The following is a 27,498-nucleotide window of genomic DNA, read 5'->3' on the forward strand; positions in this document are numbered from 1 at the left end:
TATATGTATTGTCCTTCACGTATTCAGGGTGTCTCTTCGTAACATTTCAAGGCATTTCTAATAAACTCAATAGCTGAGTCAATATCCAGCCAAAACACTGATTAAGGTTGGAGCTGAACATACAGATATTATTTGAATAATCAAATCAAAAATAGGCTTTGGTGTTTATTTCTACAGAGTATGAGTAGAAACTGCGTAATAGTAAACATTCAAACCAGCCCAATATAAAAAAAAATCTCTCCTTAAAAGTTCACAAAAAAGGGGCCAACACAGTGGCTGAGAGGTTGGGTTCACACACTCTGCTTCAGCGGCCTGGGGTTTGCAGGTTTGGATCCTGGGCACGGTCCTGCACACACTCGTCAAGCTGAGCTGTGGGGGCGTCCCACATACAAAGTAAAAGATTGGCACAGATGTTAGCTCAGAGACAATCTTCCTCACCAAAAAAAAGAAAAAAATTCACAAAATGCAAAGTGGTGTCATAGATTGGACCTTGGAACAGAAAAGAAGGTTAATGGAAACTAACACTGACACTTACTGTTAAACTGCAGACTTTCCAATTTTCCACTTTTGTGAGTAATACTTCCATGTGTATAAATCCTTGTCAGTGCTTCAGATTATTTTCTCAGAACAGATTCCAAGGAGCTACTGGTTAACTGACTTCTCTGGTCTGATCTTGTTAAGAACCAAGACTTAGTTTGCACCTGGGCAGGTGGGTGCACTGAAGTCCAGACGGTCAGCTGACCATGATCTTTCTGGTTCATGGGGCCATGCCTAAATTTCCCAGAGCTCAGCCATGGGCCTCTGCCATCACAGTAAATCGAATAGCAAGTGTTAATTGAGTGGTCAGTCAGTTAAGGGTTGACACAGACGGTGTTAGGTGCACGGCTGGGACTCACCCGACGTCACTTAGGTGACACATGCATCAATAACAATGTGAGTATCAAACACCATGAGAACCCACATTATTAAAATTAACCTTTAAATATCACTTATTCCACCCAGTTTCTACTTTGCCCTCCATCCATGGTCCATCTGCACAAATGGGAGCAGCCCGGACAGAATGCTGCCTCCACCTCAGTCGATGGGCAGTGAGGCTGAGCATGGCCAAAAGGCCCTCGGAGCGCGTGGAGACTGGCTTCAGGAAAAGGGAGAGACAAGAGCCACACAGAGCCAGCCCCTTGGAGGACCTGCCGGGGAATCGTCTACAACATCAACGCCCTCTTCCCATAGGACATTTATGGAGCCACTGCTGGAGGTCAGGCTTGACCAATGACAACAACCGAGTAAAGGAAGTTAATGGTTTTAACAGAATTCCTCTGAATATGATGTACAGATTTTATAGTCTAAGAAATCTTAATGCAGCCTTATGTCTTAAAGTGCCGGCTGCATTTTTTAGGTAGTAATTCTCACATCTGTCTCCTACTGTACATGCATAGTTTTCTGAAGTTACTGCTTGTGAACAATTCTGAAGTAAAACAAATCAGTTCTTTGAAAAACCCAGACAACTTTTTAACTGTCAATACATCAACAGTTTTACCAACCTGCAAGGTCTTCTGCCAAACTTGTGAAAGTCATCAGAACCAGCTGAGTACGGTGTCCCCTGGCCGCCAGAGCAGGGCCCGAGAGTCATAGTCTGGTTTTGTTCACGTCCCATGTCTCCCAAGTCAGATGCCATTTAAGCTTGGCTCATTCTATTTCAGACTGACCCACCGAGTCGCACTAACGTGCAGAACACGGTCCCTCACAGAATGCCCCTTGTCTATTCTGTATTTACACACAGCTGAACAGTAAGTTCCCATTCGCTAATTCTGTGCTGGAAAGTTCTCTGTAATGATACTGTGATGTAATGAAGACTAGGATTCTGAAATGAAAATAATATCGTTATTTTGTCATTAACCAATTACTCTAATAATGTCATTTCCAAATTTATGCACATGATTTCGACAAAGATGAATGACTCAACAGATATCCTAGCATAATTTTTACTTCATTTTTACCATGGAAAACCCATCTCAACCAGATAAAAACCGTGGAGAGAGGAATGGCTTGAAATGGCTAAAATTTTCTATAACTAATCTTCAAGTCAATCGAAAAAACTTTAATGAAGATCTGCCACCTAAGCTGCAAATAAAAACATTTGGAGTTGTCCAAACTATTACAAATTATTGGATGACAGCACAGAAGAGGTAGTGAAGGAGGATGGGAGGACACGAGAAAGGGGAGGAGGAGGAAGCAAGGAGGAAGGAAGGGAGAGAAGGAGAAAAGTTGGAGGAGAAATCCTTTGAGCTCATCTGTGAGCGCGGAGGAGGCTAGCCGTGGCATCAACACGTCCCGCTACGTGCTGGAGAGCTCCTGAGAAAGCTCCCTCCCCTCTGTGAAGGCCCAGGCTCCGCCTTCCCTCTCCCCAGCTGGTGCCCTGGCAACCGCCACGTGACCCAGCAAACACAGCCTTTGGGACTGCACCAGCCTGAGCCGTGCTCCCAAGGGCGCCCTGGTTCTGTCTTCGGGATGCGCAGAGCCCCCAGGCTGACTCCTCCTGGCAGCCAGAGCCAGCAGCATAGCCGGGAGAAAGCCTACCAGGACCACAGGAGGAAGGTAGGAAGGGCAGGCGCCAGAGGCCGAGGCTTCCCCTGGAAACCAAGAGCCAGTCTCCTTTTCAGAGATGGAGTGGTTGAAATGACATTTCCTTAAAAGGTCAGTCATACATGTCTCATACAATAAAAATTCCATTAAATAGATTACGGTGCTCATGTGCCATCCTTTCTCAGTTATGGCATATGTTTATAAAGCACTAGATTTTTCCTAAATGACTCAAAAGTATCTTAAGACAAAAAGATCCAAGGGACTGTTTCCTCTACCAAAACAGCCGACTTTGATCTCCCTTAGGAGATGTGTTATTATTCCCATTTATTTGATGCAAATGTGGACATCCTTCGAAAAGGGCACCAGGTGGTTCTGAAATGGCCTGCCGTGGTCTTCTGCCTGCAAAACCCCAGTGGAGTGAGGAACTCTGTGCTGCATAGGTGGGTGTGTCTCTCCACGTCTGTGTCCATCAAGGTTGAGACGAGCTCCTAAGAAGGGGGCGTTCTGGGAATGGGTGCTGCCTGCGCTGATCTGAAGCAATCCCGCCAGGTTTCTGCGAGACAGCGAGCCCCAGGAATGCCTTCCTTCTCCACCTGGGCTTCTGTCCACCGGGGTCGCAGTGACACTGTGGCCTCAGGGAGGCTTGGGTCACACTTACTGCAAGGCTGGCCCAGTGCCCTCCGCCACCCACCCCGCACACACACACACTTGCGTCCTGGACCCCCTGTCCCCCGTTGTGCACCGTCCCCCGCTGTCACAGGGCTCACTTCTGCAGACCTCCATCCTCCTAGAAGCCTTTTTGGTGCCCCATCTCCTGGAAGCACACCCCACCACGCTCTCTTCCTTTTCTGCTGTTTCATGTCACGGCTTGACGGATGTGAGGTATCCATTATTTACCTTGTTTGTTCCCCGAGTCTGTGAGGGGAGGCCATGTCCTGTCACCGTGATATTCTCAGCACCCAGAGCACGTAGCTTGAGCTTAGTGAAGAGTTGTTGGTGGGGAAAGGTTGAAAGGGAGTGAAGGCAATAAGTATAAATCAATTAGCATGGCCTCTTTGAATAATAGACAAGCATGTAAACACCGTGGGTTTTTTGTTGTTCGTTTTTGTATCCAGGGGTTAGAATGGTCCCTGGTAAGAGACAAGGGGTCAATAAACACCCCCAGTTTAAGTGAGTAACCAGGCTCTGTGCCTAAGACTCTGTAACATAAAGAAGATTTGAAGCCATCATGTGGAAAGTGGAGAGCTGATTGAATAGTGAAAGTCACCGTGTTGACGGTCACAGGGGCCCCAGGAGGTGGGGGCCCTGATGTGTGCAGTTCTGAGATGTCCCAGAAACACACGGTTGCTGGGTCAAAGAGCAGGGTGCTGGAACACCCCAATATGGGCTCAACAGGCATCCTGGTGCCCGGGAACACATGATCCCTGTGTGAGGTGTTAAGGAGAGGGCCACACATCTTACCTGGAAGGAAATGAGGTGAAGACAAGGAGAGAGACTGGGAGACACACAGGGTCAAGGAGTCAGTCTTAGGCACAGTTGACTAAGAAAGCAGAAAAGCAGGGTACTGTGAGGAAGGAATGGACGGTTCCCAAAGGAGTGGTTCCAGGTGAGGACGTGCCTGGAGTCCCGGCAGGGGTTTTCTGGGGAGGAGAGGAGAGGTCAGCACACAAGGAGGCCAGAGAGTGGAGCGTGAGGGAGCGCAGGGCTGTCCCTGTAGTGTAAAACTCATCTGGGAGGAGACAAGACTGTGGTTGGTTGCTAAAGGCCCCAGTGAATAAGGGGCAACGACGCAGCAGGAGGAACGTGAAGAGCAAGGATATGGGTGAGGGCCGCACTGCCCACCTAGAGGCAGTGGCATAGAACCAGCGAGACTCCTTTTTCCACTGCGAATCTCACTGTTTGGCATTAGAACCAAGCCTAGAACCAATTCTTCTTCCATGTTAAGTGTAGGGGAGAGTCAGCTCTTTAGAGCAATTTAGTTTCTTACTGCTTGGCTGAGAGGCCCTGGGAATATAGGGACTTTGATAAAATAGAAGGGAGAAAAAAGACTTGCAGGAGAGGCCGAGCCCAAAGCCAGGTCTGGGACAAGCACCTCGTCCTCACCTGCAGCACGGGGCCTCCTCCCAGATTCTGAGCACCCGCTCATGCTGAAAATAAAGAAATTGCTGCTGAAATTTCCCCAACATAGCAAAATATAAATCTGTCAGTTCTAAGCCAATATCTTAATCAATAGGTAAACACTAAAGGTATCGCCTACAAAGTAAGAAACAAGAGAAGGATCCTCTTACACTCTCTTAACTTGTGCTGTGGTGTTCACCAATGCAGGAGACAAGACAAGTCCACTAGGCATGGAAATGGAAAGAAATTTTTTCTTTCTGTTTGTAGATGAAATGGCTAAATGTCTGGAGAACCCAAAAGAATCCATGGAAAAACAAATATAAATTGGGAAAAATAATTGCAACTCACATCACAAAGGGTTAACATCCTTAAATATAAAGAACTTCTAAAAATAAGAAGAAAAATACAAACAACCCGAGATGAAAACGGGCAAGTGACATGAACGAAAGTTCACAGAAAGAATTGCAAATAGCTCTTAACCTACAAAAAGATTATCAACTCCACTTAGAGAAATGCAAATCAAACTTGCACTCTAATACCATTTCACAACTACCAGATTGGCAAAGAAACCCCAAAATTGTTGGCAGTGCTGTGGAGAAAGAGGGATTGTCATGCAATGCAGATGGGCACACAAAAGGCACAGCCCTTTGGGGGTAATTCAGCAACAGATAATAAAATTACCCACACATCTATCCTTTAGCCCAGCAGTCTCACTTCTAAGTATCCATTCCAAAGGTACACTGGCAAAGATATGAAAAGAAATTGCAAAAATACTAATTGCAGCATTATTTGTAATAGCAAAATTGGAACTAACCCAAATGGCCATCAAAAGTGAGTGTGTGGGGGCCAGCCCTGTGGCCAAGCGGTTGAGTTTGTGTGCTCCGCTTCAGCAACCCAGGGTTTCGCTGGTTCAGATCCTGGGCGAGGAGATGGCACCACTCATCAGGGCATGCTGGGGCAGTGTCCCACTTTGCCACAACTAGAATGACCCACAACCAAAATTTGCAACTATGTACTGGGGGGATTTGGGGAGAAAAAGCAGGAAAAAGAAAAAAAGATTGACAACAGTTGTTAGCTCAGGTGCCAATCTTTAAAAAAAAGCAAGCATGTGAACAAATTAGATGCCTTCACACAATAAAATACTATGCAGCTATGAAAAGGAATAGGGACCATCTATATACACTGCTAAGAAGTTATCGCTAGAATATATTGTGAAGTGGAAAAAGCAACGTGGAGAAAAACGCATAAACATGCTACTTTCATCTAAAAAAGAGGGAATGAAAGTGTGTACACACACATATAAATATATTTACACACACACACATATTATATACATCCTTATATTTTCAGAAATGAAAGGAGTATCTGTGAAATTAGGTTTGCCAACAGGGAACAGGGTGAAGATGGTGGGGGTGGAGCCCAGACCTCCTAGAAAAAGAAGCCTTTCGATGGATTTGACTTTGGAGCCATGGAAACGTTTTACACATGTTATAAAACAAAATTAAATTTAAAGAGCATTCCAAAATATTGACAATAAAATGAACGTCAGCACAGATGCAATTGCTTTTGTACCATGCTGAGAAGAACTATTTCATGTGTCTTTAAAACTCAGTAATTTGTACATTTGTGATGAGATCCCCTAATGACAAAACAACAGCAAAGATAATAATAAACAGCCTGTCTCCAGTAATCACATTCACGACAACAGTGTCGGTGTTACTCTTATGGACTGTTGTGTGTTCAGGGTGGGATAAAGCAAATGAGTGATCCAGTCAGTGTCATCGGGAACTGGGAATGTCAGCTCTGGAGAAAGGAAATGCAGATCAGTGAGAGAACCAAAGGGAACGTGGTCCTGAACTGGAGCCAGAGGGACCAGGCGAGCTCTGTCCACTGCAAACTTGGAAACCACACACTCAGTTGTGATCAAAACTCCTAGCACCTGGATCACGGCCTCCAAATGCCATTCCCGCTGAAAGAACCAGGCTCGCTTGTAGCCATGGCTGATTCCAAGCAGAGCTAGGCTCTGTACGAGTAACCCTGCACCCCTGCCATTCTGGAAGGCAAGGAGGCGATCGAGACCATCAGCACCGCGGAAAAGCCAGCGGGAAGAGGTGTCACTGGCCAAAGACGAGACCAGTTGAACATGGATGAGGAAGTCCGTGCTGAGGGGGTGAACACGTCCAGGAGTCTGAATCTTTGCCTTCCTACTGACACGGAACAGAAACACCTCATCAGCTGCGCCTGGGAGACTCTGAGAACCAACTCACTATTTTGAAAATTCGTGAATAAAGAGAACCAAGTGTGTATCCTGCCAAGGCGAAGTTTATCTTCACAGAAGTGTCCCCGTGAATCAGGGTAGAATGAACGAGGGAACCAGTGTCTAATCAAGTAACGGTCAAGACCGTCTACTGCTGCCACCGTCACACAAACAGAGAAGCAGAGACATGTACCTCCTGATAAAGCAGCACAGCCCCACTACGGCATGGTCTCACCGACGAAAAGTTCAACTCTGAATTTCTGCCAGTTTATAGTGTGGGGGACTGGAATTGGCCACCCCAAAATGTGTCTCTTTGGGATGAGGATTGTTTGGGGCTGGTTACTTTTAAAAACTGCAGACATGGGAGAAGCTCTGAAAAGTAGAATTTTACCCTTTGAAAGAGACATTTACATTTGTGAGGGGAAATCTCCACCTGTAAAGGTGTCTCCCTCTCTGTACCAGGAAGAGGGGGATGACCTTATCTCTAAAACTCTTATCAATGCAGAAGGCAAGCACTTAAATCTGCATAGTGACCTGACTCTTGTTTACCGTGCTTTTCTGCTAATCTCCCGTAACCAACTCCCCCCACAACATCCTCCTTTGTCTTGAGCTGAGGATGGTATTTAAGATGATGGTCATTCTGGCGAGGGACCCAGTTTTCCCGGGTTTCTCCCACGTATACATGTTATACTTGTTCGATTTTCTCTTGTTATTCTGTCTCATGTCAATTTAATTCATAGCCTAGCCAGAAGGACCCAGAGTGGGTGGAGGAAACATCTTCCTCCCTTACAGTAGAAAGTGCCAGGCCTGCAATCAGCAGAACCCAGACTGAGAACGTCTGAGGGACCCGTTACCTGGTTTCCTCTTAACAACCTCAAGGAGGAGAAAACAGGGAGAAACCATACATTGAAAGAGACATAAGAGGGGCTGGCCGGTGGCATAGTGGTTGAGTGTGTGCTCTGCTTCAGCGACTGGGGTTCAAGGGTTCAGATCCTGGGTGTGGACATCGCGCAGTGCTCATGGAGCCATGCTGTGGCGGTGTCGCATGCAGGGTTGGGGAGGGCTGGCACAGATGTTGGCTCAAAGACAATCTTCCTCGCTGATAAATAATAAGTAAACAAAAACAAAAGAGACGTAAGAGATATTTCAACCAAGTGCAGCATGTGGACCTTTTTACTCAGATCCTAAGTCAAATTAGCAAATGAGAGAGAGAAGCAGGAGAAACATGGACAGTGCCTGAAAATTTAATTAAAGAACTATTGCCGTTTTTTGGTGTGACTCTGGTATTGCAGTTACATATTTTTAAAAGGTTCCCTATCTTTTTTTTTTATTAAGATTATGATAGATTACAACCTTGTGAGATTTCAGTTGTACATTATTGTTAGTCATGTTGTGGGTACATCACTTCCCCCTTTGTGCCCTCCCCCCACCACCCCTTTTCCCTGGTAACCACCGATCAGATCTCTTTGTCTATATGTTAACTTCCACCTATGAGTGGAGTCATATAGAGTTCGTCTTTGTCTGTCTGGCTTATTTCGCTTAACATAATACCCTCAAGGTCCATCCATGTTGATGCGAATGGGATGATTTTGTCCTTTTTATGGCTGAGTAGTATTCCGTTGTGTATATATACCATATCTTCTTTATCCAATCATCAGTTGCTGGGCACTTAGGTTGGTTTCACGTCTTGGCTATTGTAAATAATGCTGCAATGAACATAGGGGTGCATGGAACTCTTGGAATTGCTGATTTCAGGTTCTTAGGATAGATACCCAGTAGTGGGATGGCTGGGTCATAAGGTATTTCTATTTTTAACTTTTTGAGAAATCTCCATACTGTTTTCCATAGTGGCTGTACCAGTTTGCATTCCCACCAACAGTGTATGAGGGTTCCTTTTTCTCCACAACCTCTCCAACATTTGTCATTCTTGGTTTTGGATATTTTTGCCAATCTAATGGGTGTAAGGTGATATCTTAGTGTAGTTTTGATTTGCATTTCCCTGATGATTAGCGATGATGAGCATCTTTTCATGTGTCTATTGGCCATCCTCATATCTTCTTTGGAGAAATGTCTGTTCATGTCCTCTGCCCATTTTTTGATTGGGTTGTTTGTTTTTTTGTTGTTGAGCTGTGTGAGTTCTTTATATATTATGGAGATTAACCCTTTGTTGGATAAGTAGCTTGTAAATATTTTTCCCCAATTAGTGGGCTGTTTTTTTGTTTCAATCCTGTTTTCCCTTGCCTTAAAGAAGCTCTTTAGTCTGATGAAGTCCCATTTGTTTATTCTTTCTATTGTTTCCCTCATCTGAGGAGTTATGATGTCTGAAAAGATTCTTTTGAAACTGATGTCAAAGAGTGTACTGCCTATATTCTCTTCTAGAAGACTTATTGTTTCAGGACTAATCTTTAGGTCTTTGATGCATTTTGAGTTTATTTTTGTGAATGGTGAAAAAGAATGGTCAATTTTCAGTCTTTTAGATGTGGCTGTCCAGTTTTCCCAGCACCATTTGTTGAAGAGACTTTCTTTTCTCCATTGTAAGCCCTCAGCTCCTTTGTCGAAGATTAGCTGTCCATAGATGTGTGGTTTTATTTCTGGGCTTTCGATTCTGTTCCATTGATGTGTGCACCTGTTTTTGTACCAGTACTATGCTGTTTTGATCACTGTAGCTTTATAGTATGTTTTGAAATCAGGGATTGTGATTCCTCTGGCTTTGTTTTTCTTACTCAGGATTGCTTTAGCAATTCACGGTCTTTTGTTGCCCCATATGAATTTTAGGATTCTTTGTTCAATTTCTGTAAAGAATGACATTGGAATTCTGATTGGGATAGCGTTGAATCTGTAGATTGCTTTAGGTAGTATGGACATTTTAACTATGTTTATTCTTCCAATCCATGTGCATGGAATGTCTTTCCATCTCTTTATGTCGTAATCATTTTCTTTCAAGAAAGTCTTGTAGTTTTCATTGTATAAATCTTTCACTTCCTTGGTTAAATTTATCCCAAAGTATTTTATTCTTTTTGTTGTGATTGTGAATGGGATTGAGTTCTTGAGTTCTTTTTCTGTTAGTTTATTGTTAGTGTATAGAAATGCTACTGATTTATGTATGTTGATTTTATACCCTGCAACTTTGCTGTGGCTGTTGATTGTGTCTAATAGTTTTCCTATGGATTCTTTGGGGTTTTCTATATGTAAGATCATGTCATCTGCAAACAGCGAGAGTTTTACTTCTTCATTGCCTATTTGGATTCCTTTTATTTCTTTTTCCTGCCAAATTGCTCTGGCCAACACCTCCAGTACTATGTTGAATAGGAGTGGTGAAAGTGGGCTCCCTTGTCTTGTTCCTGTCCTCAGAGGGATGGCTTTCAGTTTTTGCCTGTTGAGTATGATGTTGGCTGTGTGTTTGTCATATATGGCCTTTATTATGTTGAGTTACTTTCCTTCTATACCCATTTTATTGAGGGTTTTTATCATAAATGGGTGTTGGATCTTGTCGAATGCTTTCTCTGCATCTATTGAGATGATCATGTGGTTTTTGTTTCTCATTTTGTTAATGTAGTGTATCACGTTGATTGACTTGTGGATGTTGAACCATCCCTGTGTCCCTGGTATAAATCCCACTTGATCATGGTGTATAATCTTTTTGATGTATTGCTGTATTCGGTTTGCCAGAATTTTGTTCAGGATTTTTCCATCTATGTTCATCAGTGATATCAGCCTGTAGTTTTCCTTCTTTGTGTTGTCCTTGTCAGGTTTGGGGATCAGAGTGATGTTGGCTTCATAGAATGTGTTAGGGAGTGCTCCATCTTCCTCAATTTTCTGGAATAGTTTGAGAAGGCTAGGTATTAAATCTTCTTTGAATGTTTGGTAGAATTCTCCAGAGAAGCCGTCTGGTCCTGGACTCTTATTTTGGGGGAGGTTTTTGATTACTGTTTCTATTTCTTTACTTGTGATTGGTCTATTCAGATTCTCTATTTCTTCCTGATTCAGTTTGGGGAGGTTGTAGGAGTCTAGGAATTTGTCCATTTCTTCTAGGTTGTTCAATTTGTTGGCGTATAGTTTTTCATAGTATTCTCTTATGATCCCTTGTATTTCTTTGGTATCTGTTGTGATTTCTCCTCTCTCATTCCTAATTTTATTTATTTGAGGTTTCTCTCTTCTTTTCTTAGTGAGTCTGGCTAAGGGTTTGTCGATTTTGTTAATTTTTTTCGAAAAACCAACTCTTTGTTTCATTGATCCTTTCTACTGTCTTTTTTGTTTCAATATCGTTTATTTCTGCTCTAATTTTTATTATTTCCCTCCTTCTACTGACTTTGGGCTTTGTTTTTTTTTTTTTTTTAAAGATTTTATTTTTTCCTTTTTCTCCCCAAAGCCCCCCGGTACATAGTTGTGTATTCTTCATTGTGAGTTCCTCTAGTTGTGGCATGTGGGACACTGCCTCAGCGTGGTCTGACGAGCAGTGCCATGTCCGCGCCCAGGATTCGAACCGACGAAACACTGGGCCGCCTGCAGTGGAGCGCGCAAACTTAACCACTCGGCCACGGGGCCAGCCCCAGACTTTGGGCTTTGTTTGTTCTTCTTTTTCTATTTCTGTTAGGTGTCATTTGAGGTTGCTTATGTGAGATTTTTCTTGTTTAGTGAGGTGAGCCTGTATTGCAATGAATTTCCCTCTTAGGACTGCTTTTGCTGCATCCCAAATGAGTTGGTATGGCATGTTTTCATTTTCATTTGTCTCCAGATAATATTTGATTTCTTCTTTAATTTCATCAGTAATCCATTGTTTGTTCAGTAGCGTGTTGTTTAGTCTCCACATTTTTGCACCTTTCCCTGCTTTATTCTTGTAGTTGATTTCTAGTTTCATAGCATTATGATCAGAAAAGATGCTTGATATTATTTCAACTCTCTTGTATTTATTGATGCTTGCTTTGTTTCCCAAGATAGGGTCTATCCTTGAGAATGTTCCACACGCACTTGAGAAGAATGTGTAACCTGCTGTTTTTGGATGAAGTGTTCTATATATATCTATTAAGTCCATCTGGTCTAATTTTTCATTTAATTCTATAATTTCCTTGTTGATTTTCTGTCTGGATGTTCTATCCATTGGTGTTAATGGTGTATTGAGGTCCCCTACTATTATTGTATTGTTGTTGATGTCTCCTTTTAGTTATGTTAAGAGTTGCTTTACAAATTTTGGTGCTCCTGTGTTGGGTGCGTCTATATTTATAAGTGTTATGTCATCTTGGTGGAGTGTCCCTTTTATCATTATATACTGTCCCTCTTTGTCTTTCTTTATCTGTTTTGCTTTGAAGTTGACTTTGTCTGATATTAGTATAGCGACACCTGCTTTCTTTTGTTCATTATTAGCTTGGAGTATTGTCTTCCATCCCTTCACTTTGAGTCTGTGTTTGTCTTTGGGGCTGAGGTGTGTTTCCTGGAGGCAGCATATTGTTGGGTCTTGTTCTTTGATCCATCCTGCCACTCTGTGTCTTTTGATTGGAGAGTTCAATCCATTTACATTTAGAGTAATTATTGAAATGTGGGGGCCTACTGCTGCCATTTATCTCTTGTTTTCCGGTTCTCTTGCATTTCCTTTGTTTCTCGTCCCATGGTTTTTGGATGACTAATTCAGGTATGTAAATTTCTGTATTGGGTGTCTTCTTATTTGTAATTTGTGTCTTTATTCTTGTTATTTGTTTAGTGGTTACCATATGGTTAGTATAAAACATCTCACAGATGAGATAGTCCATTTTCTGATGGCCTCTTATTTCCTTAAATTAAAACCTTCTATCCCTTTTGTCTTCCTCTTCTAGGTTGTTATTGTCAGATTTTTTTTCCCCCTTCTTTCTTGTGTTGCGAGTTTGTGGTTAAAATGACAGGGTTATATTTATTCTTGGTGTTTCCCTTCCTTTTATCTTTAATGTTTTATTTAACTTTTGCTAACCTGTTCTGATGGAGAGCTGCTACTTTCTGTTATTGTCCTTCTACTTATCTCCTTTGCTCTTGGTTTTGTAGCCCCTTTCCTTTTTTTGATTTTTCAGGTATGAGGGTTTTCCTGAGCATTTCTTGAAGAGGAGGTTTTGTGGCGATGAACTCCCTTAATTGTTGTTTATCTGGGAAAGTTTTTATTTCTCCATCGTATTTGAAGGATATTTTCGCAGGGTAGAGAATTCTTGGCTGAAGGTTTTTGTCCTTCAGATTTTTGAATATATCATTCCACTCTCTTCTAGCCTGTAAAGTTTCTGCTGAGAAATCTGCTGATAGCCTGATGGGGGTTCCTTTGTAGGTTATTTTCTTCTGCCTGGTTGCCCTTAGTATTTTCTCCTTTTCGTTGACTTTTGCTGGCTTCACTACTATATGCCTTGGGGTTGGTCTTCTTGCATTGATAAAGTTTGGAGATCTATTTGCTTCTGTCACATGAAGTTCCATCTCTCTCACCAGGTTTGGGAAGTTCTCAGCCATTATTTCTTTGAACAGGCTTTCTGCCCCCTTCTCCTTCTCTTCTCCCTCTGGTATACCTATAATCCTTACTCTGCATCTCCTAATTGAGTCAGATAATTCTTGGAGAGTTTCTTCATTTCTTTTTAGTCTTAGTACTCTCTCCTCCTCAGCCTGCAGCATTTCTATATTCCTATCTTCCAAATTGCTAATTCTGTCCTCCATATTATCGGCCCTACTGTTCGTGCATCTAGATTTTTCTTAATCTCCTCTATTGTGTTCTTCATTTCCAGTATTTCTGTTTGGTTCTTCTTTATAGTATCAAACTCTTTTGTGACATAGCTCCTGAACTCGTTGAGTTGTCTATCTGAATTCTCTTTTAACTCATTGAGTTTTTTAATGATGGCTGTTTTGAAGTCATCGTCATTTAGATTATATATTTTATTGTCTTTGGGATTGTTTTCTGGGTATTTGCCATTTTCCTTCTGTTCTGGAGATTTAATGTATTTTTTCATATTGCTTGATGTTGCAGATTTGTGCCTCCACATAGAGATAGAGTTTAGTTACTGCTTCCACTGGTTTCTACTGGTGTGGTGGGGGAACAGCTGTTTATACTGCACCGACCAGGAACCCTATCAGCTGTTGCTAACTGGGCCTGGGCCCCTCCTCGTTGTCACAGTGGTTCTGTGGGGTCCCTCTTCAGCTGTGGGGGCTGTCACAGGGGGGCTTCAGGCTGCTGGTGCCTACTGTTGCAGACCACCTAGATGTGCTCCCTCCTTGGGGTCTGCAGCGGTGTTAAGGGCTTTCCCAGTGGCCAGGGGCAGGATCACCTATATTTGCAGCTCTGTCACTGTGCCCACAAAATCTCATTTGTCCACTATAGGTCACAGCAGAGCTATGGGCATCTCCTGCAGTCTGTGGTTAGCTCACCTAGCTATGCTGCTTTTGACCCAGGGTCTTCCAGCCTTGTGGTTGCCGGGCAGGGGCTCTCTGCTAGTGCTGTGCAGAGGCTATCGCTGAGGCTGCTGTGAGACTGTAGAGTTTCCCCCTGGGCCACGGAGCCGGGCTGCTGGAACTCCACCCAGCCCCAGTCCTCTTCCAGGAGATCTCCGGTAGCCATGTGCCCTGACTGGGTGACAGCTGCAGTCCATGAGACCGGTGGCAGCAGCTGACAGGCTGCTGCCCCGTTCGGGATTCTCTTTGGGAGCCTCCCGGCGTTGTGGATGCTGGGAAGGGCCTCTCCGCTAACGGTGAGTAGAGGCTTTGCCTGCTGCCAGGACGGAACCCTGGAGTTTCCCCCTGGGCTGTGGAGCCAGCCGCTGGAACTCCACCCAGCCCCAGTCCTCTCCCAGGAGATCTCCAGTAGCCCCGTGCCCCCACCAGGCAACAGCCACAGTCCGTGAGACCGGCGGCGGCAGCTGGCGGGCTGCTGCCCCGTTCGGGATTCTCTCCAGGAGCCTCCCGGGGTTGTGGATGCTGGGCGGGACCTCTCTGCTAATGGCGAGTAGAGGTTTTCCCTGCCACCTCCGGTGTGGGACCCTGGAGTTTCCCCCTGGGCTTAGGTGTAATCGCCGGGGGCTTAGGTAAGGCTGTGGTCACCTGTTTCCACCGTCGCTTCTCTCGTGTGCACACCCTCCTTCCCTTGGTGTGTGGTGATGTTCTGGGGGCGTCCGCTGGAAGAAAGCTACTTGCAGGTACTAGGCTGTTCGGGGGTCGGGGTCGGAGAGTTTCCACTTATCTCCACCTCCTCCTGGGGTGAAGTCCGTCTGCCTTCCGATGTATAGCAGCGTGGGTCTCTCAGGCGTCCTGAGATGCTGTATGTATATCCTTTGTTAAGCGATGAATGTCCAATTAGTTGTAGATTCGAAGGGGGACAGACAAAGAAGACTACTCAAGCCGCCACGTTGGTGACGTCCAAAGGTTCCCTATCTTTTAGAGACATGCATTAAAACGTTTAAGGATGGAAAGCAGTTGCTGGGATCTGCTTGGCTGTGATCTCGGGCAGGGCGGGGAGAGACGGCTTGTTCTGCTGAAGCTGAGCGAGACTACATGGGCGTTCATTATACTATTTCTCTCTATTTTTATTTATGTTTGAAATTTTATACTATAGTTTAAAAAACATAATTTTGAGTAAAAAAAGTAGAATGATAATTGCAGTTAGATCCAATATTCATAAATTTTAAAACGTAATATCATATGTTGGTGCCTTCACAGTGGTAAAAGTCTAGAAACAGGGACAGAGATGGGCGCGGGTCTAGGGCATTCCCAGAAAGACGCAGATACTTGCACCACCCTAAGTGCAGCAGTGGCATTTCTGTGTTTAAAATCTAAATGAATTGGCACGGTCCATCTGGACACACTGCCAGGAAGGAGTCATGTGGTGAGGAGGCTGAGGGGAGGCAGAGGGGGTCGAGGGCTGACCTCCACCGAGGCTTTCCAGGATCAGCATCACAGAGAGCACACAAGTCTCTGAGGCACAATCAGGGCCCCCAGTCCTCACCCTGCCACCTCCCGCACAACGCTGGAACAAGGACACCTCAACCACCTTGCAGGCCCGCAGGCTGACTGCAGCCCTCCCTCCCTGGGCTGGTTCCCCTCTCCCAAACAACCTCCTTGGACTTGGTGGGGATCTCCAGTGCTCCTGCCCCAGTTCATCAGTACCCTGTCCCTCCGGTTAAGTCTTCTGAGGTCCTTTTCAGTAACACACTTGTTAATATTCCAGAGCCCTCTGCCCTCTTCTCATTTTCAAAGTGCCATTGAAACGGCCTGTCTACATTATCCTGCCTGCACAGGGCGGCTGTCGGGGGCAGTCTACCCACATCATCGTGATGCCGGCCTCCAGTGCCCTGGGGATGCCCAGTCAGCGGGCCTGGCTACCTGCTGCCTGAATGACCACATGGCATGCCTGGGGGCTCCCCATACGATAATTCTTCTCTCTATTCTGTGGTCCCCTCTCTCTCAACTAGATCCTTCCATTTGATAATTTTTCAATTAATTTTAGTTTTTATCAGAGTAATACAAGCACATTTAAAACACCAAACAGCATCAAAACACTTTAATGAAAAGCAGCAGTCCTCCCCAGGTGAAGCCGGTTCCGAGGCAGCCACGCTCAGCCCTGCTGGCACTTCCTCCTGGTGTTCACCTCCGTCACTCAGAAGAACATGCTCATTTGCCATAACTTCTCAACATACATATAACTCGATTTTTATTAAATCAATTACCAGTTATAGTGACTACGCAAAATCATTTACTGTTGAGTCAGGTTGTAATTATGATTATGGTTTCTTTCTCTAACAATTGCTTGCAACAATTGCCTTGTTTTCACAGTTGCTTTAGTTTTCTACATATTTGTAGTTATTTTTTCAAATACTCCATCAGTCGTCAAATACTGATCAATAAATCCTCAAATACTCAAACACATCACTGGTCTTCCTGAAAAGACCCCCTGGAGAATCCCTGTCCGCAGCCCTCCGTCCCCCTGCCCCTCCTGGGCTGAGCGCTGCCTGGGCTGAGCTGATGTCCCTCTGCAGGTCTCCCCTGTGGAAAATCCTTCTCCTGGATGCCCTGCTTTCCTGCATCTGAGTCACACCCTCAGTGCATGAAGCAGCTCCTGAAGCAGCTTCCCCGGAGCAGATGCAGCGAGGGTTCTGTTTGCTCGGGGTGTTTTATTTGTTTCTTTTTGTCTGTGTCTGTTAAAAATGCGTTTATTCTACTGTCACTCTTGATAAACGGTTTGGTATAAAATTCTGGTTTGATGGGGCTGTCCCCATGGTGTAGTGGTTAAGTTCTCGTGCTCCACTTCAGCAGCCTGGGTTCCCGGATTCGGATCTCGGGTGTGGACCTACACCACTCATCAGCCGTGCTGTGCCAGGCGACCCACATATAACGTGGAGGAAGATGGGCACAGTTCCCTTTTCATCCCTGCTAACATCCCTGGGATGTTAGCTCAGGGCTAATCTTCCTCAGCAAAAAATAAATAAATAGATTGAAATTAATCTTCCCTCAGTATGTTAAAGGCATTGATGCTCATCGTTTTTTAGGGTAACCTGACCCAAAATATATAAAGGCCAAACACCATCTAAGTGTAGTCCTGCTCCTGCTCTAGTCAGTGGACGTCCGCACCCGGTGGCTCTAGACCAGCTTCCGCTCTGTGGCTCCTCCAGCCTCTAGGGCTTCATGACACCTGGTCCAGCCAGCAGGAGAGGAAAGAGAGCCCCGAAGGCTCCTCAGTGTCACAGGAACCTTGGCCTGAAACTGGAACCTCCCTGTGCTGACACTGCACGGGGAAGAACTCGTCACACGGCCACACCTAAACGCAAAGAGTTTGGAGATGTGGCCCCAGCAGGACACCCGTCTCCCAGCACAGCTCTGCACCACTGCCGGGTGAGCGTGTGATGGGTGCTGCCGTCCTCACTTCCCCCGCCATCTTCCTTAAAAGTCCTGTGCCATTCTGACTCCTATAGACCATGTCTAAAGTGCGGGTGCCTGTGCGGGTGTGTTTTCTCCCTGGAAACTTTTAGGGTCTTCTGTTTATTTCTAATTTCTGACATTTTATGATGACATGCTTTCATGGGAGTCTTTTTAAATTTGTTTTCATGGATCCTTTCATTCCAGAGACTAAAAATTTCCTCCCTCTCCATTTTCTAGAAATCCTACTAGTTGGATGTCAGACAGCCAATACTGAGTTTCTAGTTTTCTTTTATTTTCTCTTCTATTGCTCATCTCTCTATGCTTGGTTCACTTTTGGGAAATTTCTTGGTTTTATCTTCCAACTCTTTAATTCCGTTTTTATTTCACTGATCATAGTTTTAATTTTCAAGAACTGATATCGCTGATCGTTCCTTTTTCCTAGAATCTTGTTCTTGTTTTGTGAATACAATAACTTCTTTTATCACACTAAGGTTTTTACTTATAGTTCACTTGACATTTTCCTCTGATCCCTTAGTCATCTCTGTTTCTTCCAGGTCTCGTTTTTCTGTTTCTTTATTTCTCTCTTTCCTGTTGGAAACTTTCCTTCAGCGTCTGGTGGGCAAGGTGCTAAAAGTCAACTGGAGGCTTTGCACACGCTGGTTAATCCGGGGGACTGGCCTTTGGTCTGGGGACTCCCACGTGGTATGTGGTGGCCTTTCTCGAGGGCATGTCAGTCTCCATAGAGACCTCTTCCTGGAGAATTTGTGACTTCCTAGGAGCAGAGCAGGGCAGGCGCCAACCATCTCCTCAGCTGCACCCATTGCACCCTCGGTCCAGATTCTCCCAGGCTCCATATCTCCAGGAAAGAACTTCTGGCATCTTCTCTGGGGAGGAGCTTGGTCACCTGCTTCGTGGGACAGGGCAGAAAACTGTGGATGTCCCTGCTCTGTGCGAAGACTCAGCAAGACCCCACGCCGGGCCTCGCCAGTTGCATTCCGTGGCTCCTGGTGCCTCTCAGCACTGAATGCGGTCCTCTGAGTGAACCCCATCACCTCTCATGCTCTCCACTTCAGCAGCCCCCTCTCATCCCCACATCAGTGACTCCAGTTCCATTCTCGTCAAACTTTCTCCCCCAAACTGGACATCCACTGGTGATTTTGCCCAAACCAGTCTTTACCATGACGGTTATAAAATGGTGATTTTTCAACGTCTCCACTCCTACATTTCACTGTAGGGAAGAGCTCCCTTCCCCCAGAATTTAATGTGTAAACAGACGAGAGAGCATCGAGTAAGGCAGTGTGTTCAAAAGACCGTGATCAAATGCAGCGCTGTAAGAAGGAGAGCAGGTGCTGGACTTTCAATAACTGCGATGAGTTTTTAATTTTCTCCCGCAGCCTAAACTAACTTGCTTCTAGATCGTTCTACACAGTCCCCTCAGATTAAACATGCCCAGCATGGGATTCACTGGCCATCCCCCAAACCTGCTCACCACGTGTGCTCCTGTCCTGGTGTCATCAGGTATCAAAACTGGAAGCCTGGGGCCATTCTCCACCCCTTCCTTCTCCCTCACCCCCACCCAACAGACACCCGCCTCCCACACCTGCTATCACTGGCACACCTGCTCGCCACCCCACCCCATGGCCCTGGGAGACCACACCAGCCATGTGGCTGCCTCTGGTCTCATCCTCTTCCACACACAGAGACAGACGGTCTCTAACTCCCGTGTGATCGTATGGCTCCCTTGTCTCTGCCCCACAGTGGTTCCCTTCACTTCAGGGCACTCAGCGTGTTAGGCAGCCTCTCGCCACCCAGCCCTGTGCCACCTCCTTGTTCTCAGCGCCTCTGGTTCTCTGTGCTCTGGTCCATCAGGGCTTGGCTCCCTGGGCTTGATTCCCACAGTGCACGGTGCTCACCTCATCTTTTCAGACAGAGTAGCTGAGTGTCCACTGCTGTCACTTTCAGGTGATCAGCTAACAGGTCCCAGCAGTTAGGAATCCATAAGGAACTATCTAGAATATGGGGAGACTCCTTTTCGTTGCAAGCGGTAAAACATATAGCCTCATGTATCTAGTCCATCACATTTTTAAATGTAAGTTTCTTCCCTTGTTTGTACATTTTCTGAGAGGAAACTGCAGGAATCACTGTGCAGTTAATCAATGTTCAAGGTGCTCAACCTGAAAACGTTGCTGGAGGCTCAAAATTAGACTGTGGCGGATGCAGGGACACAATTCACTCTCTGAAAGGCCTTTGGCAACAGCGTGCAAAGTAGAAATGTTGGCTGTGGCTACCTTTAGTGAATTCTCACTTCTACCCACTTAATCCTCTACTTGAAAACGACAGTGTAGGCTCATTTCTGGGGGCGGTCAGTCCCTGCAGGGGATGCTCGGGTCCTGATTCAAGCCTGAGCCTCATTCAGAACTTTCTGCCACAAGTTCACTTGGAGTCTTTGGTGCCATGAATAACGATCTGTACATGTCCCAGTGCCCACAGCCCAGAAGCTGCCAAATCTCAGTTCATGTCAATCACCTGCCGAAAGTACCCTGGGGTCACGCTGCCTGCTCTGTGCCATAGGTCCGGGATGCCCAGCCGCTTGTGGACACCTGTGCCCCGCTGACTCCCAGCCACCTCCACCTGAAGCTGAAGAAGCTGAAGGTACCGTTCAGTTCCACCTCTGAGCTGCTGTCACAGCTGACTAGAAAACATCAGCTCGAAAACCCAGGAAAAAGCAAAAGGCAGGCTCAGTCAGGAACAGACAAGTCACGTATCCGAGGTAAAATGCCATGTAGGCAACGATTAACCTTGTCTGGGCTCAAATGGAGCTGATGGGTAATTGCACTAGAAATCTTTCTCTGGGGGAGGGAGAGGAAATTCCCTGGGACAATTTATTCCATGCAGTTCTAGAGTAATTAATTAGCTTCATTCCTCTAAACCAGACAACTTCGTGATCACATCAGAATGTTTATTTCTTGTAGGTTAAGCCACCTGGTGACAGAATCACGTGGTCACACTGACAGTGACACCTTGACAGCAAATGCTGTGTGTGCTTCTGTGCCTGTTAGTGTTGTCCTAAATGGCCGAACAGAAGCTGAGTAACAGATCAATCCATTTAAAAAGCTAAAACAAGAGGATTTTGTTTCCTCTGGGCTCAAACCTTCTCTTCTGAACAGTATAAAATCTCTCTCTTAAATAAGAAGTGATTCCTCATTAGTGCCACTGTCACAGGTCAGAGTTTTTGAGGATGACCTAATTTCAGAGTCCTATCATCCTCAAGCGACTTCCACTCCGAGCACATGAAGTTAGCCCATCTGAATGATCCCACTTCACAGAGCGGCCTGCGTGTGTCACACTCAGGCTGGAGCAGCTGATGTTTGAGGAGGTGATGCAAAACCCACCAGGTGCTCAGGTCCAAGAACGTGTGGGGTTGCAGGAGTCCTCTAAATCTGTGCCCGTAACAGCGCAGACGCAGCTGGTGCTTCCAAAGGCTCCTGCGTGTCTGCCCACAGCTGGAGGAGGAGCGGCTCTCTGTCATCGACAGGGACAACCGCCTGCTGCTGGAGAGGGTATCCTGCATCATGAGGACCAGGGGACAGGCCGACAGCAGAAGCAACTGCACACCCAAGAGGTAATAGGGCCCTGACACCCCATGGTCAGCACCAGCCCTGGGAGGACCTGGAACACTCGGCCCCAGGGCCCCAGCAGAAGAGCTGCCCCTGAGCCAGAGCGAGGGGCCCTCTTTTCTCTTGAGAGCCACATGCCAGAGAAATGCCTTGTCCTCTGTGGTCTGAGATCAGGCTGATCCCCGACCTACAGCAAACAGGGTGTTGGTGCCTCTTTAATAACCCGGTTGTTTTACCAAAGTGGAGTTCTCTGTGGAGATGGAGGAGACGGACTTTGTGGTCTTTACAGCCACCTGTGAAGGCTTAGCGACAGTGACGACTGCTAGAAGACCCTCTTCTCTTGGGTGAATAACCTCTGCCCCTGCATCCTACACATCCCCAGAGTTTGCTCACTGGCGACATCAACATCCTTCCCTTTTTCTTTCTCCTTCTCCCAAAGCCCCCAGGACACAGTTGTGTGTATTCTAGTTGTGGGTGCTCGTCCTTCCCTTTTAAATGCAGAAGTCCAGTAGTGACTGTGACAGATGATTATAATGAGATGGTTTTCCAGAAGTGCCTGACCCTTTTAAGACCTGTAGCCTGTACCTGTCTCCAAGAAGCTCAGAGTGGTTTCCAGACTCATAATAAATTAAAATTAAAAGTTGATGCCCCGACACCAGGAAGTGTGTAACACAGGAGGGATGCGGTCCAGCCCGAAGTGCCGTGGGAACAGCAGACCCCACACTCCAGCCTGGCTGGGTTTGTCCAGATTCCCAGTCAGATTCCCTGTTTCTCGGAGGCGGTTCACTGTGGGCTCCAGGGGTTTCACTGAGGGTCTGGGGTCGGGGGGTGGGGGAGGCTGTCAGGGATGGTCTGTGCCTCCTGCCTGCACTCGCTGTCTAGCCCGTCATTAAAACCTGGAGCTGTGGGTCAAGCTCCATTGCCCTGGGACAGTTTACATTAGGTCCGGAGCCACTTTCTGCTTTACAAATGGATACCTGAGTGTGAAATTGCTGCTTGGTGCTGCTACCTCAGAGCTGCAGGGAGAGGCCTTGATGGTGGCCAATCCCCGCCCCCACTCCCTCCCCCCTGGCCTCGCCCCCCCCCCCCCCCCGCCCCCCTGCAACTCAACAGGGAGGGGCTCCCGTGAGATTCTCCTCCTGCTGCTGGAATTCTCTTTGAAAACACAAATCCCAGTCGTGCCTGGGGGTGAATTCACACGAACAGACTGATTCGCCTTCAAACACAGGAAATGAGAAAAGGAGGGAGAGAGGAAGCAGGAGTGACAACGGAGGTGCCAGCCCGTCAGAGGGTCAAGGAAGGCTTTGGGCTAATGCCTCCGGGACTCAGGGAAGTTGGGAAGCATGTAACTGTTCCTCTAAATTGTTTCTCTTTTGTTATATTAAGAGATGCAATCCCCAACCACCATGATCGGCAAAAAACCCACCACAAGAGCGAGACCTGCGTAGACGGCCAAAAAGTGCTGAGAGATGACCTTTGCCTCCTTTTTAAAGCTAAGATCTCTGCTCCATGAGGAGCTGAGGCGTTACCATGACAGGCGGTGTATGTGGAAGCATGTTTTCCATCTGAGCCTGCGCAAGTGAATGCCCACCTCTCCCTTTTGAACATTCATTCCCCATTCGAAACAGAAGCTGTCCCGGGAGCCACGACTCTGGAAGTGACTCCGCGTGGCCTCTGCTTTGTGCCGTGCGGTCATATCTCCACTTCTGGTGGAGAGTCTGATTTTTAATTCACCAAGGATTGAACCCACTTTGGCTCAGTAATTAAGGGAGACGGACGGAGCCAGGCTCCAGGGCGCGTGAAAGGGACATCAGGGCCAAGGGTGAGCCTGTGAACCGACCCGGCTAGCCCCATGCTAGGAAGCTTTCTCTGCCTGCTTCCCAAGTTTCAGAGCACCTCGCTGCTGTCCTGCTTGGATTTTAGAGCAGTCAGTAGCCTCTCGGCTCCTTTACGAGGCATTTATCTTTGCTCAGCTCTGGGTAGTATTCTGAGAACAAAGTGTGGTAGCATTGTGTGTCCAAAATCAGAGTGAATTCCCCTTCCCATCGTTCTGATGCCTGGAGCATAGAAGGAGGTGACACCAAGCAGCTTTCGGCTAATGACGCATCACAAAGTGATGGTAGAAATGGTGTGTCTCCTCGTGATTAGTTTAATGGAGGCCTGCAAGAATGAAAGTCAATGATTTTGTCAAGAATACATCAATTTGGAGCCTGATAATTGGCCATTTCATTTCTCTGTTGACTCCCTTCTTTAGTAAGGGACACTGGTCAAATTAACCCATGGTGCTGAAGAGAAGCGTTATGGCATGTTGGGTTCTTGTTGTCTCCCAGGATAGAAATCAAGAGAGACCACAAATGGGAATAGAAAGTAAAAGTTTATTAGCTTGTGCACAAGGAAGGCACAAGGGAGCTGGTGCAGAAAGGAAAGGGGCAGGTGATTGGCTCGTCAGGGAGCAGGACTCGGGAGCTTTCATTAGGCAGAGGCTGGGGAGACGGGCCTTGTCATGGCCTGTGGAGGTGGGGTTTTTCTTGGGCCTGCGCTGTCATGTAGCATGTCACCACGTGTGTTGCATGTATCATTAGCACACTAGCTCTCCACCCCTGGGTGTGATTTTTACCGTGCTAGTGGAGGTAGGGTCATCTTCAGTGGACTCCTGGGTGCCAGGGTGCATGCGGAAGCCTGGAAAAGTCCTGATGATGAGGATTATTTGGCGCTGGTTACTTTTAAAAACTGCAGACAGGAAAGAGGCTCTGAAAAGTGGAATTTGTTTGCCCTTTGATGAGAGACATTTACATTTGTAAGGGAGGTCTCCATCTGTGGGGGTGTCTCCCTCTCTGCACCAGGAAGAGGTGGGGATGACCTTATCTCTAGAAACTCTTAACAGGGAAGGCAAGGACATCCTGACTTAATCCGATCTGATTCTTATCTAAAGTTATAGGACCACCCAATAACCAGACCCCACCTGCACTGATACCATTTTAACAACTTTTTTACATATTCTTTCCTTTGTCTTGTAAAGAGATAACTCACATACCTATGCCTTAAATTGAGCCCTACTCTCCACCCATGTTTGCAGCTCTTACTGCCCGTGGGTCCCGTCCCCATGCCTGCAGCTCTTCACTGCCCATGGGTCCTGTCCCCATGCAATTTCATACTATTCTCTGAATAAAAGAGCACTACTGCCAGACCTTGAGAGCCCAAGAAATCTTTCTTTGACTCCTCGACTCACCGAGCCCACATCACTGAGGCTGCGGAATGTGGATCTTGGTGGTCTCCATCTGATTCTCCTAGCCTGCTGATTGGTTAAGGGCCTTACCTTGTTAGGCCAGGGGCCTTGCTGACAGCCCTGTCTCCTTAGGCTGGTTCCGTCTCAGGAGCAGCCCATTTTCAGGGAGAACTTGGCTGTTTCCAGGACACTGCACACTGGTTTGTTCAAACAGTGTAGATGTATCTAGCTAGCTAGCTACTCAACAGTAAAAGTCAACACTATGAGAGAAACTATATGACCAACAACTGGGCTTTCACTGCTGATTTTATTTTTTTGTGGTTTTATTGAGATGTAACTGGCATACAGTAAACTATATATTATCTAGCCCTGGTGTCTAGTGGTTAAGACTCTGCACTCTCACCCCAATGGCCCCACTTCATTTCCCGGTCAGGGAAGCCCACCACCTGTCTGTCTGTTGTCCTACTATGAGAGCTGCCTGCTGCTGTGATGCTGAAAGCTCTGCCACTAGTATTTTCAAGTACCAGCAGGGTCACCCATGGTGGACAGTTCTCAGCAGAGCTTCCAGACTAGAGAGACTAGGAAGAAGGACCTGGCCTCTCACTTCTGAAAATAATTGGCCATGAAAACCCTATGAATTACAGCGGAGTATGTCTGACACAGTGCCAGAAGGTGAGAGGATGGCACAGAAGACCAGGCAGGGTTCCACTCTGCTGTCCACAGGGTTACTAGGAGTCGGAATCAACTTGATGGCACTAACAACAAAAAACCAATATATTTAACAGTACCATTTGATAAGTGTGGTGTGGGTTACTTCTGTGAAAACAAAGCACAATCGAGATGATACGTACATCCATCACTCCCAAAACTCTCCTTGTCTCCATCAGCAATTCCCCCACCCCTGCTTCTTCCCATCCATGGGCAGCCATGCACCTGCTTCTGTCCCCATGTAGGAGCTTGCACCCTCTAAGTTTTATGTGAGTGGATCCATGCAGTGTCTGTGATTTTCTGCCGTTCACTCTGCATAATGTTGTGGTTGAGTGTGTCGACAGATGCTCCTGTTCGTGACTAGGTGGTGCTCGCTGTATGGAGCTATCACGGTTCATCCACTCACCTGTCACTGAGCATTTGGATTGTCTACAGTTTGGGGCTATTACAAAGAAGGCTGCAATGAGCATCCTTCTTAAAAAAAAATCAGAAACTAATATCTCTGCCCAAGACTGAAAACTCCATGACGAGTGGAGACTCTCGGACAGTTGTCACACAGAAACTTCCAGGACAACAGCAGGGGGAGCTCTCTGGACCCACTCCCCAGCAAAACTGGTGAAAATTATTTTTAAAACAACCATTTAAAGTCTATGGAAATGGTCCTAAGGATATACAGCATATGAAGAAACATTTGTTCAAGAAAATATACTAAAATTTGGCAAAAACACCCAGAGTCCACAGTACTTGGGTGGAGACCCACTCCCTCCCAGCCCTTCAAGGTGGGGACTCTGCTCCAGCTGCTACAGACAAGAAGGCAGGGCCCCCTCTCTCTCCAGCTCCCAGCTGAAGGGCTTTCTTCCTGGGAAGAGCAGGACTACAGCACTTCTCATCCTGTTCCAAGCTGCCTACTGCTGAGACTAAGTGAGTGTGGCCCAGAGGTGAGGGTCCCTTCTTCTGCCCAGCTCCCACCTGGGGAATGGAGGCTCTGCCTCGGGCCTAGTGTTGCTGAGGATACTGGGGCCTGATCCCCTTGGCTTAGCTCATAAAGCAGTGCTTCAATGCTAGGAGAGTCAAGCCACAAAGAACTGTGTGTCCTTTCACCCACAATGGAGGAGCACCGGGTGTCACTCACAGAGCAGCTTGCCATCGTCCCCACTCACAGCTCCAGAGCTCTGGAGGGGGAGAAGCACGTCATAAAACAGAGAACTCCTGACCTCTCCCCAAAGGAACCGACTTCACTTGCAGCAGAGTGTGGGGAAGTCCAAACTTCATTGGTCATGAAATCAAAAGCATCCAAATTGGGAAGGAAGCTGTCTCTATCCACAGACGATATAATCGTGTATATAAAAAAATCCTAAGATAACCACTAAAAAACTACTAGAACGAATATACAAGTTGGACAAGTTAGCAGGATATAAGATCAATATATAAAAGCCAACTGTCCTTCTATACACTTGCAATGAACAATCTGAAAATGAAATTAAGAAAATGATTCCATTCACAAAAGCATCAAAAAGAATAAAGTACTTAGGAATAAATTTAGCAAAGGAAGTACAAAACATATTTTGAAAACTACGAAACATCATTGAAAGAAATTAAAGAAGATCTAAAAAACTGAGAAAACATCCCACGTTCATGGATTGGAAGACTTACCATTGCTAAGCTGGCAATGTTCCCCAAACTGATCTGAAGACTCAGCGCACCCTCCATTAGAACCCCAGCTGACGTTCTTGTAGAAATTAACAAGCTGGTTCTCAGATTCATACAGAATTGCAAGGGACACAAAATAGTCAAACAATCCTGAAAAAGAAGAACAAAATAGGAGGACACATGTGTCCTGATTTCAAAATTTGCTACAAAGCAACGGTAATCAAGATGGTATGTACTGGTCTAAGGGCAGACATTTAAATCAATGGACTAGAACTGAGAGTCCAGAAATAAATTCATGTGTCTACAGTCAATTTATTTTCAACAAAGATGCCAAGATCATTCAATGAGGAAAGAATAGTCTTTTCAGCAAATCATGCCAAGATAACTCTTTATTCTCATGCAAAAGAAAGAAGTTGGACTCTTACCTCACACCATATAAAAGAATTAACTCAAAATGGATCAAAGACCTAAATGTAAGAGCTGAAACTATAAAACTC

The 27,498-nt window shown here is 46.1% G+C and overlaps 1 protein-coding gene across 4 annotated transcripts in view; it reads left to right on the forward strand.

The window, feature by feature from the left end:
- Positions 1-2,429: 2,429 nt before the first annotated feature.
- The window catches only part of CFAP97D2 (CFAP97 domain containing 2), a 33,912-nt gene continuing 8,843 nt past the window's right edge, over positions 2,430-27,498 (forward strand). For 2 of the 4 annotated variants that reach the window (XM_070579442.1, XM_070579440.1), the window contains exons 1-3: positions 2,430-2,595; positions 20,372-20,452; positions 21,304-21,422. In XM_070579442.1, coding sequence (XP_070435543.1) covers positions 2,509-2,595; positions 20,372-20,452; positions 21,304-21,422 — 287 coding nt within the window. In that variant the 5' untranslated portion in view covers positions 2,430-2,508. Of the gene's footprint in view, positions 2,596-20,371; positions 20,453-21,255; positions 21,423-25,715; positions 26,726-27,498 lie in introns of those variants that run through there. The other 2 variants (XM_070579441.1, XM_070579438.1) reach the window with 2 other exon arrangements.

The sequence above is a fragment of the Equus przewalskii genome, chromosome 16, assembly GCF_037783145.1.
Source record: "Equus przewalskii isolate Varuska chromosome 16, EquPr2, whole genome shotgun sequence".
Taxonomy (NCBI): domain Eukaryota; kingdom Metazoa; phylum Chordata; class Mammalia; order Perissodactyla; family Equidae; genus Equus; species Equus przewalskii.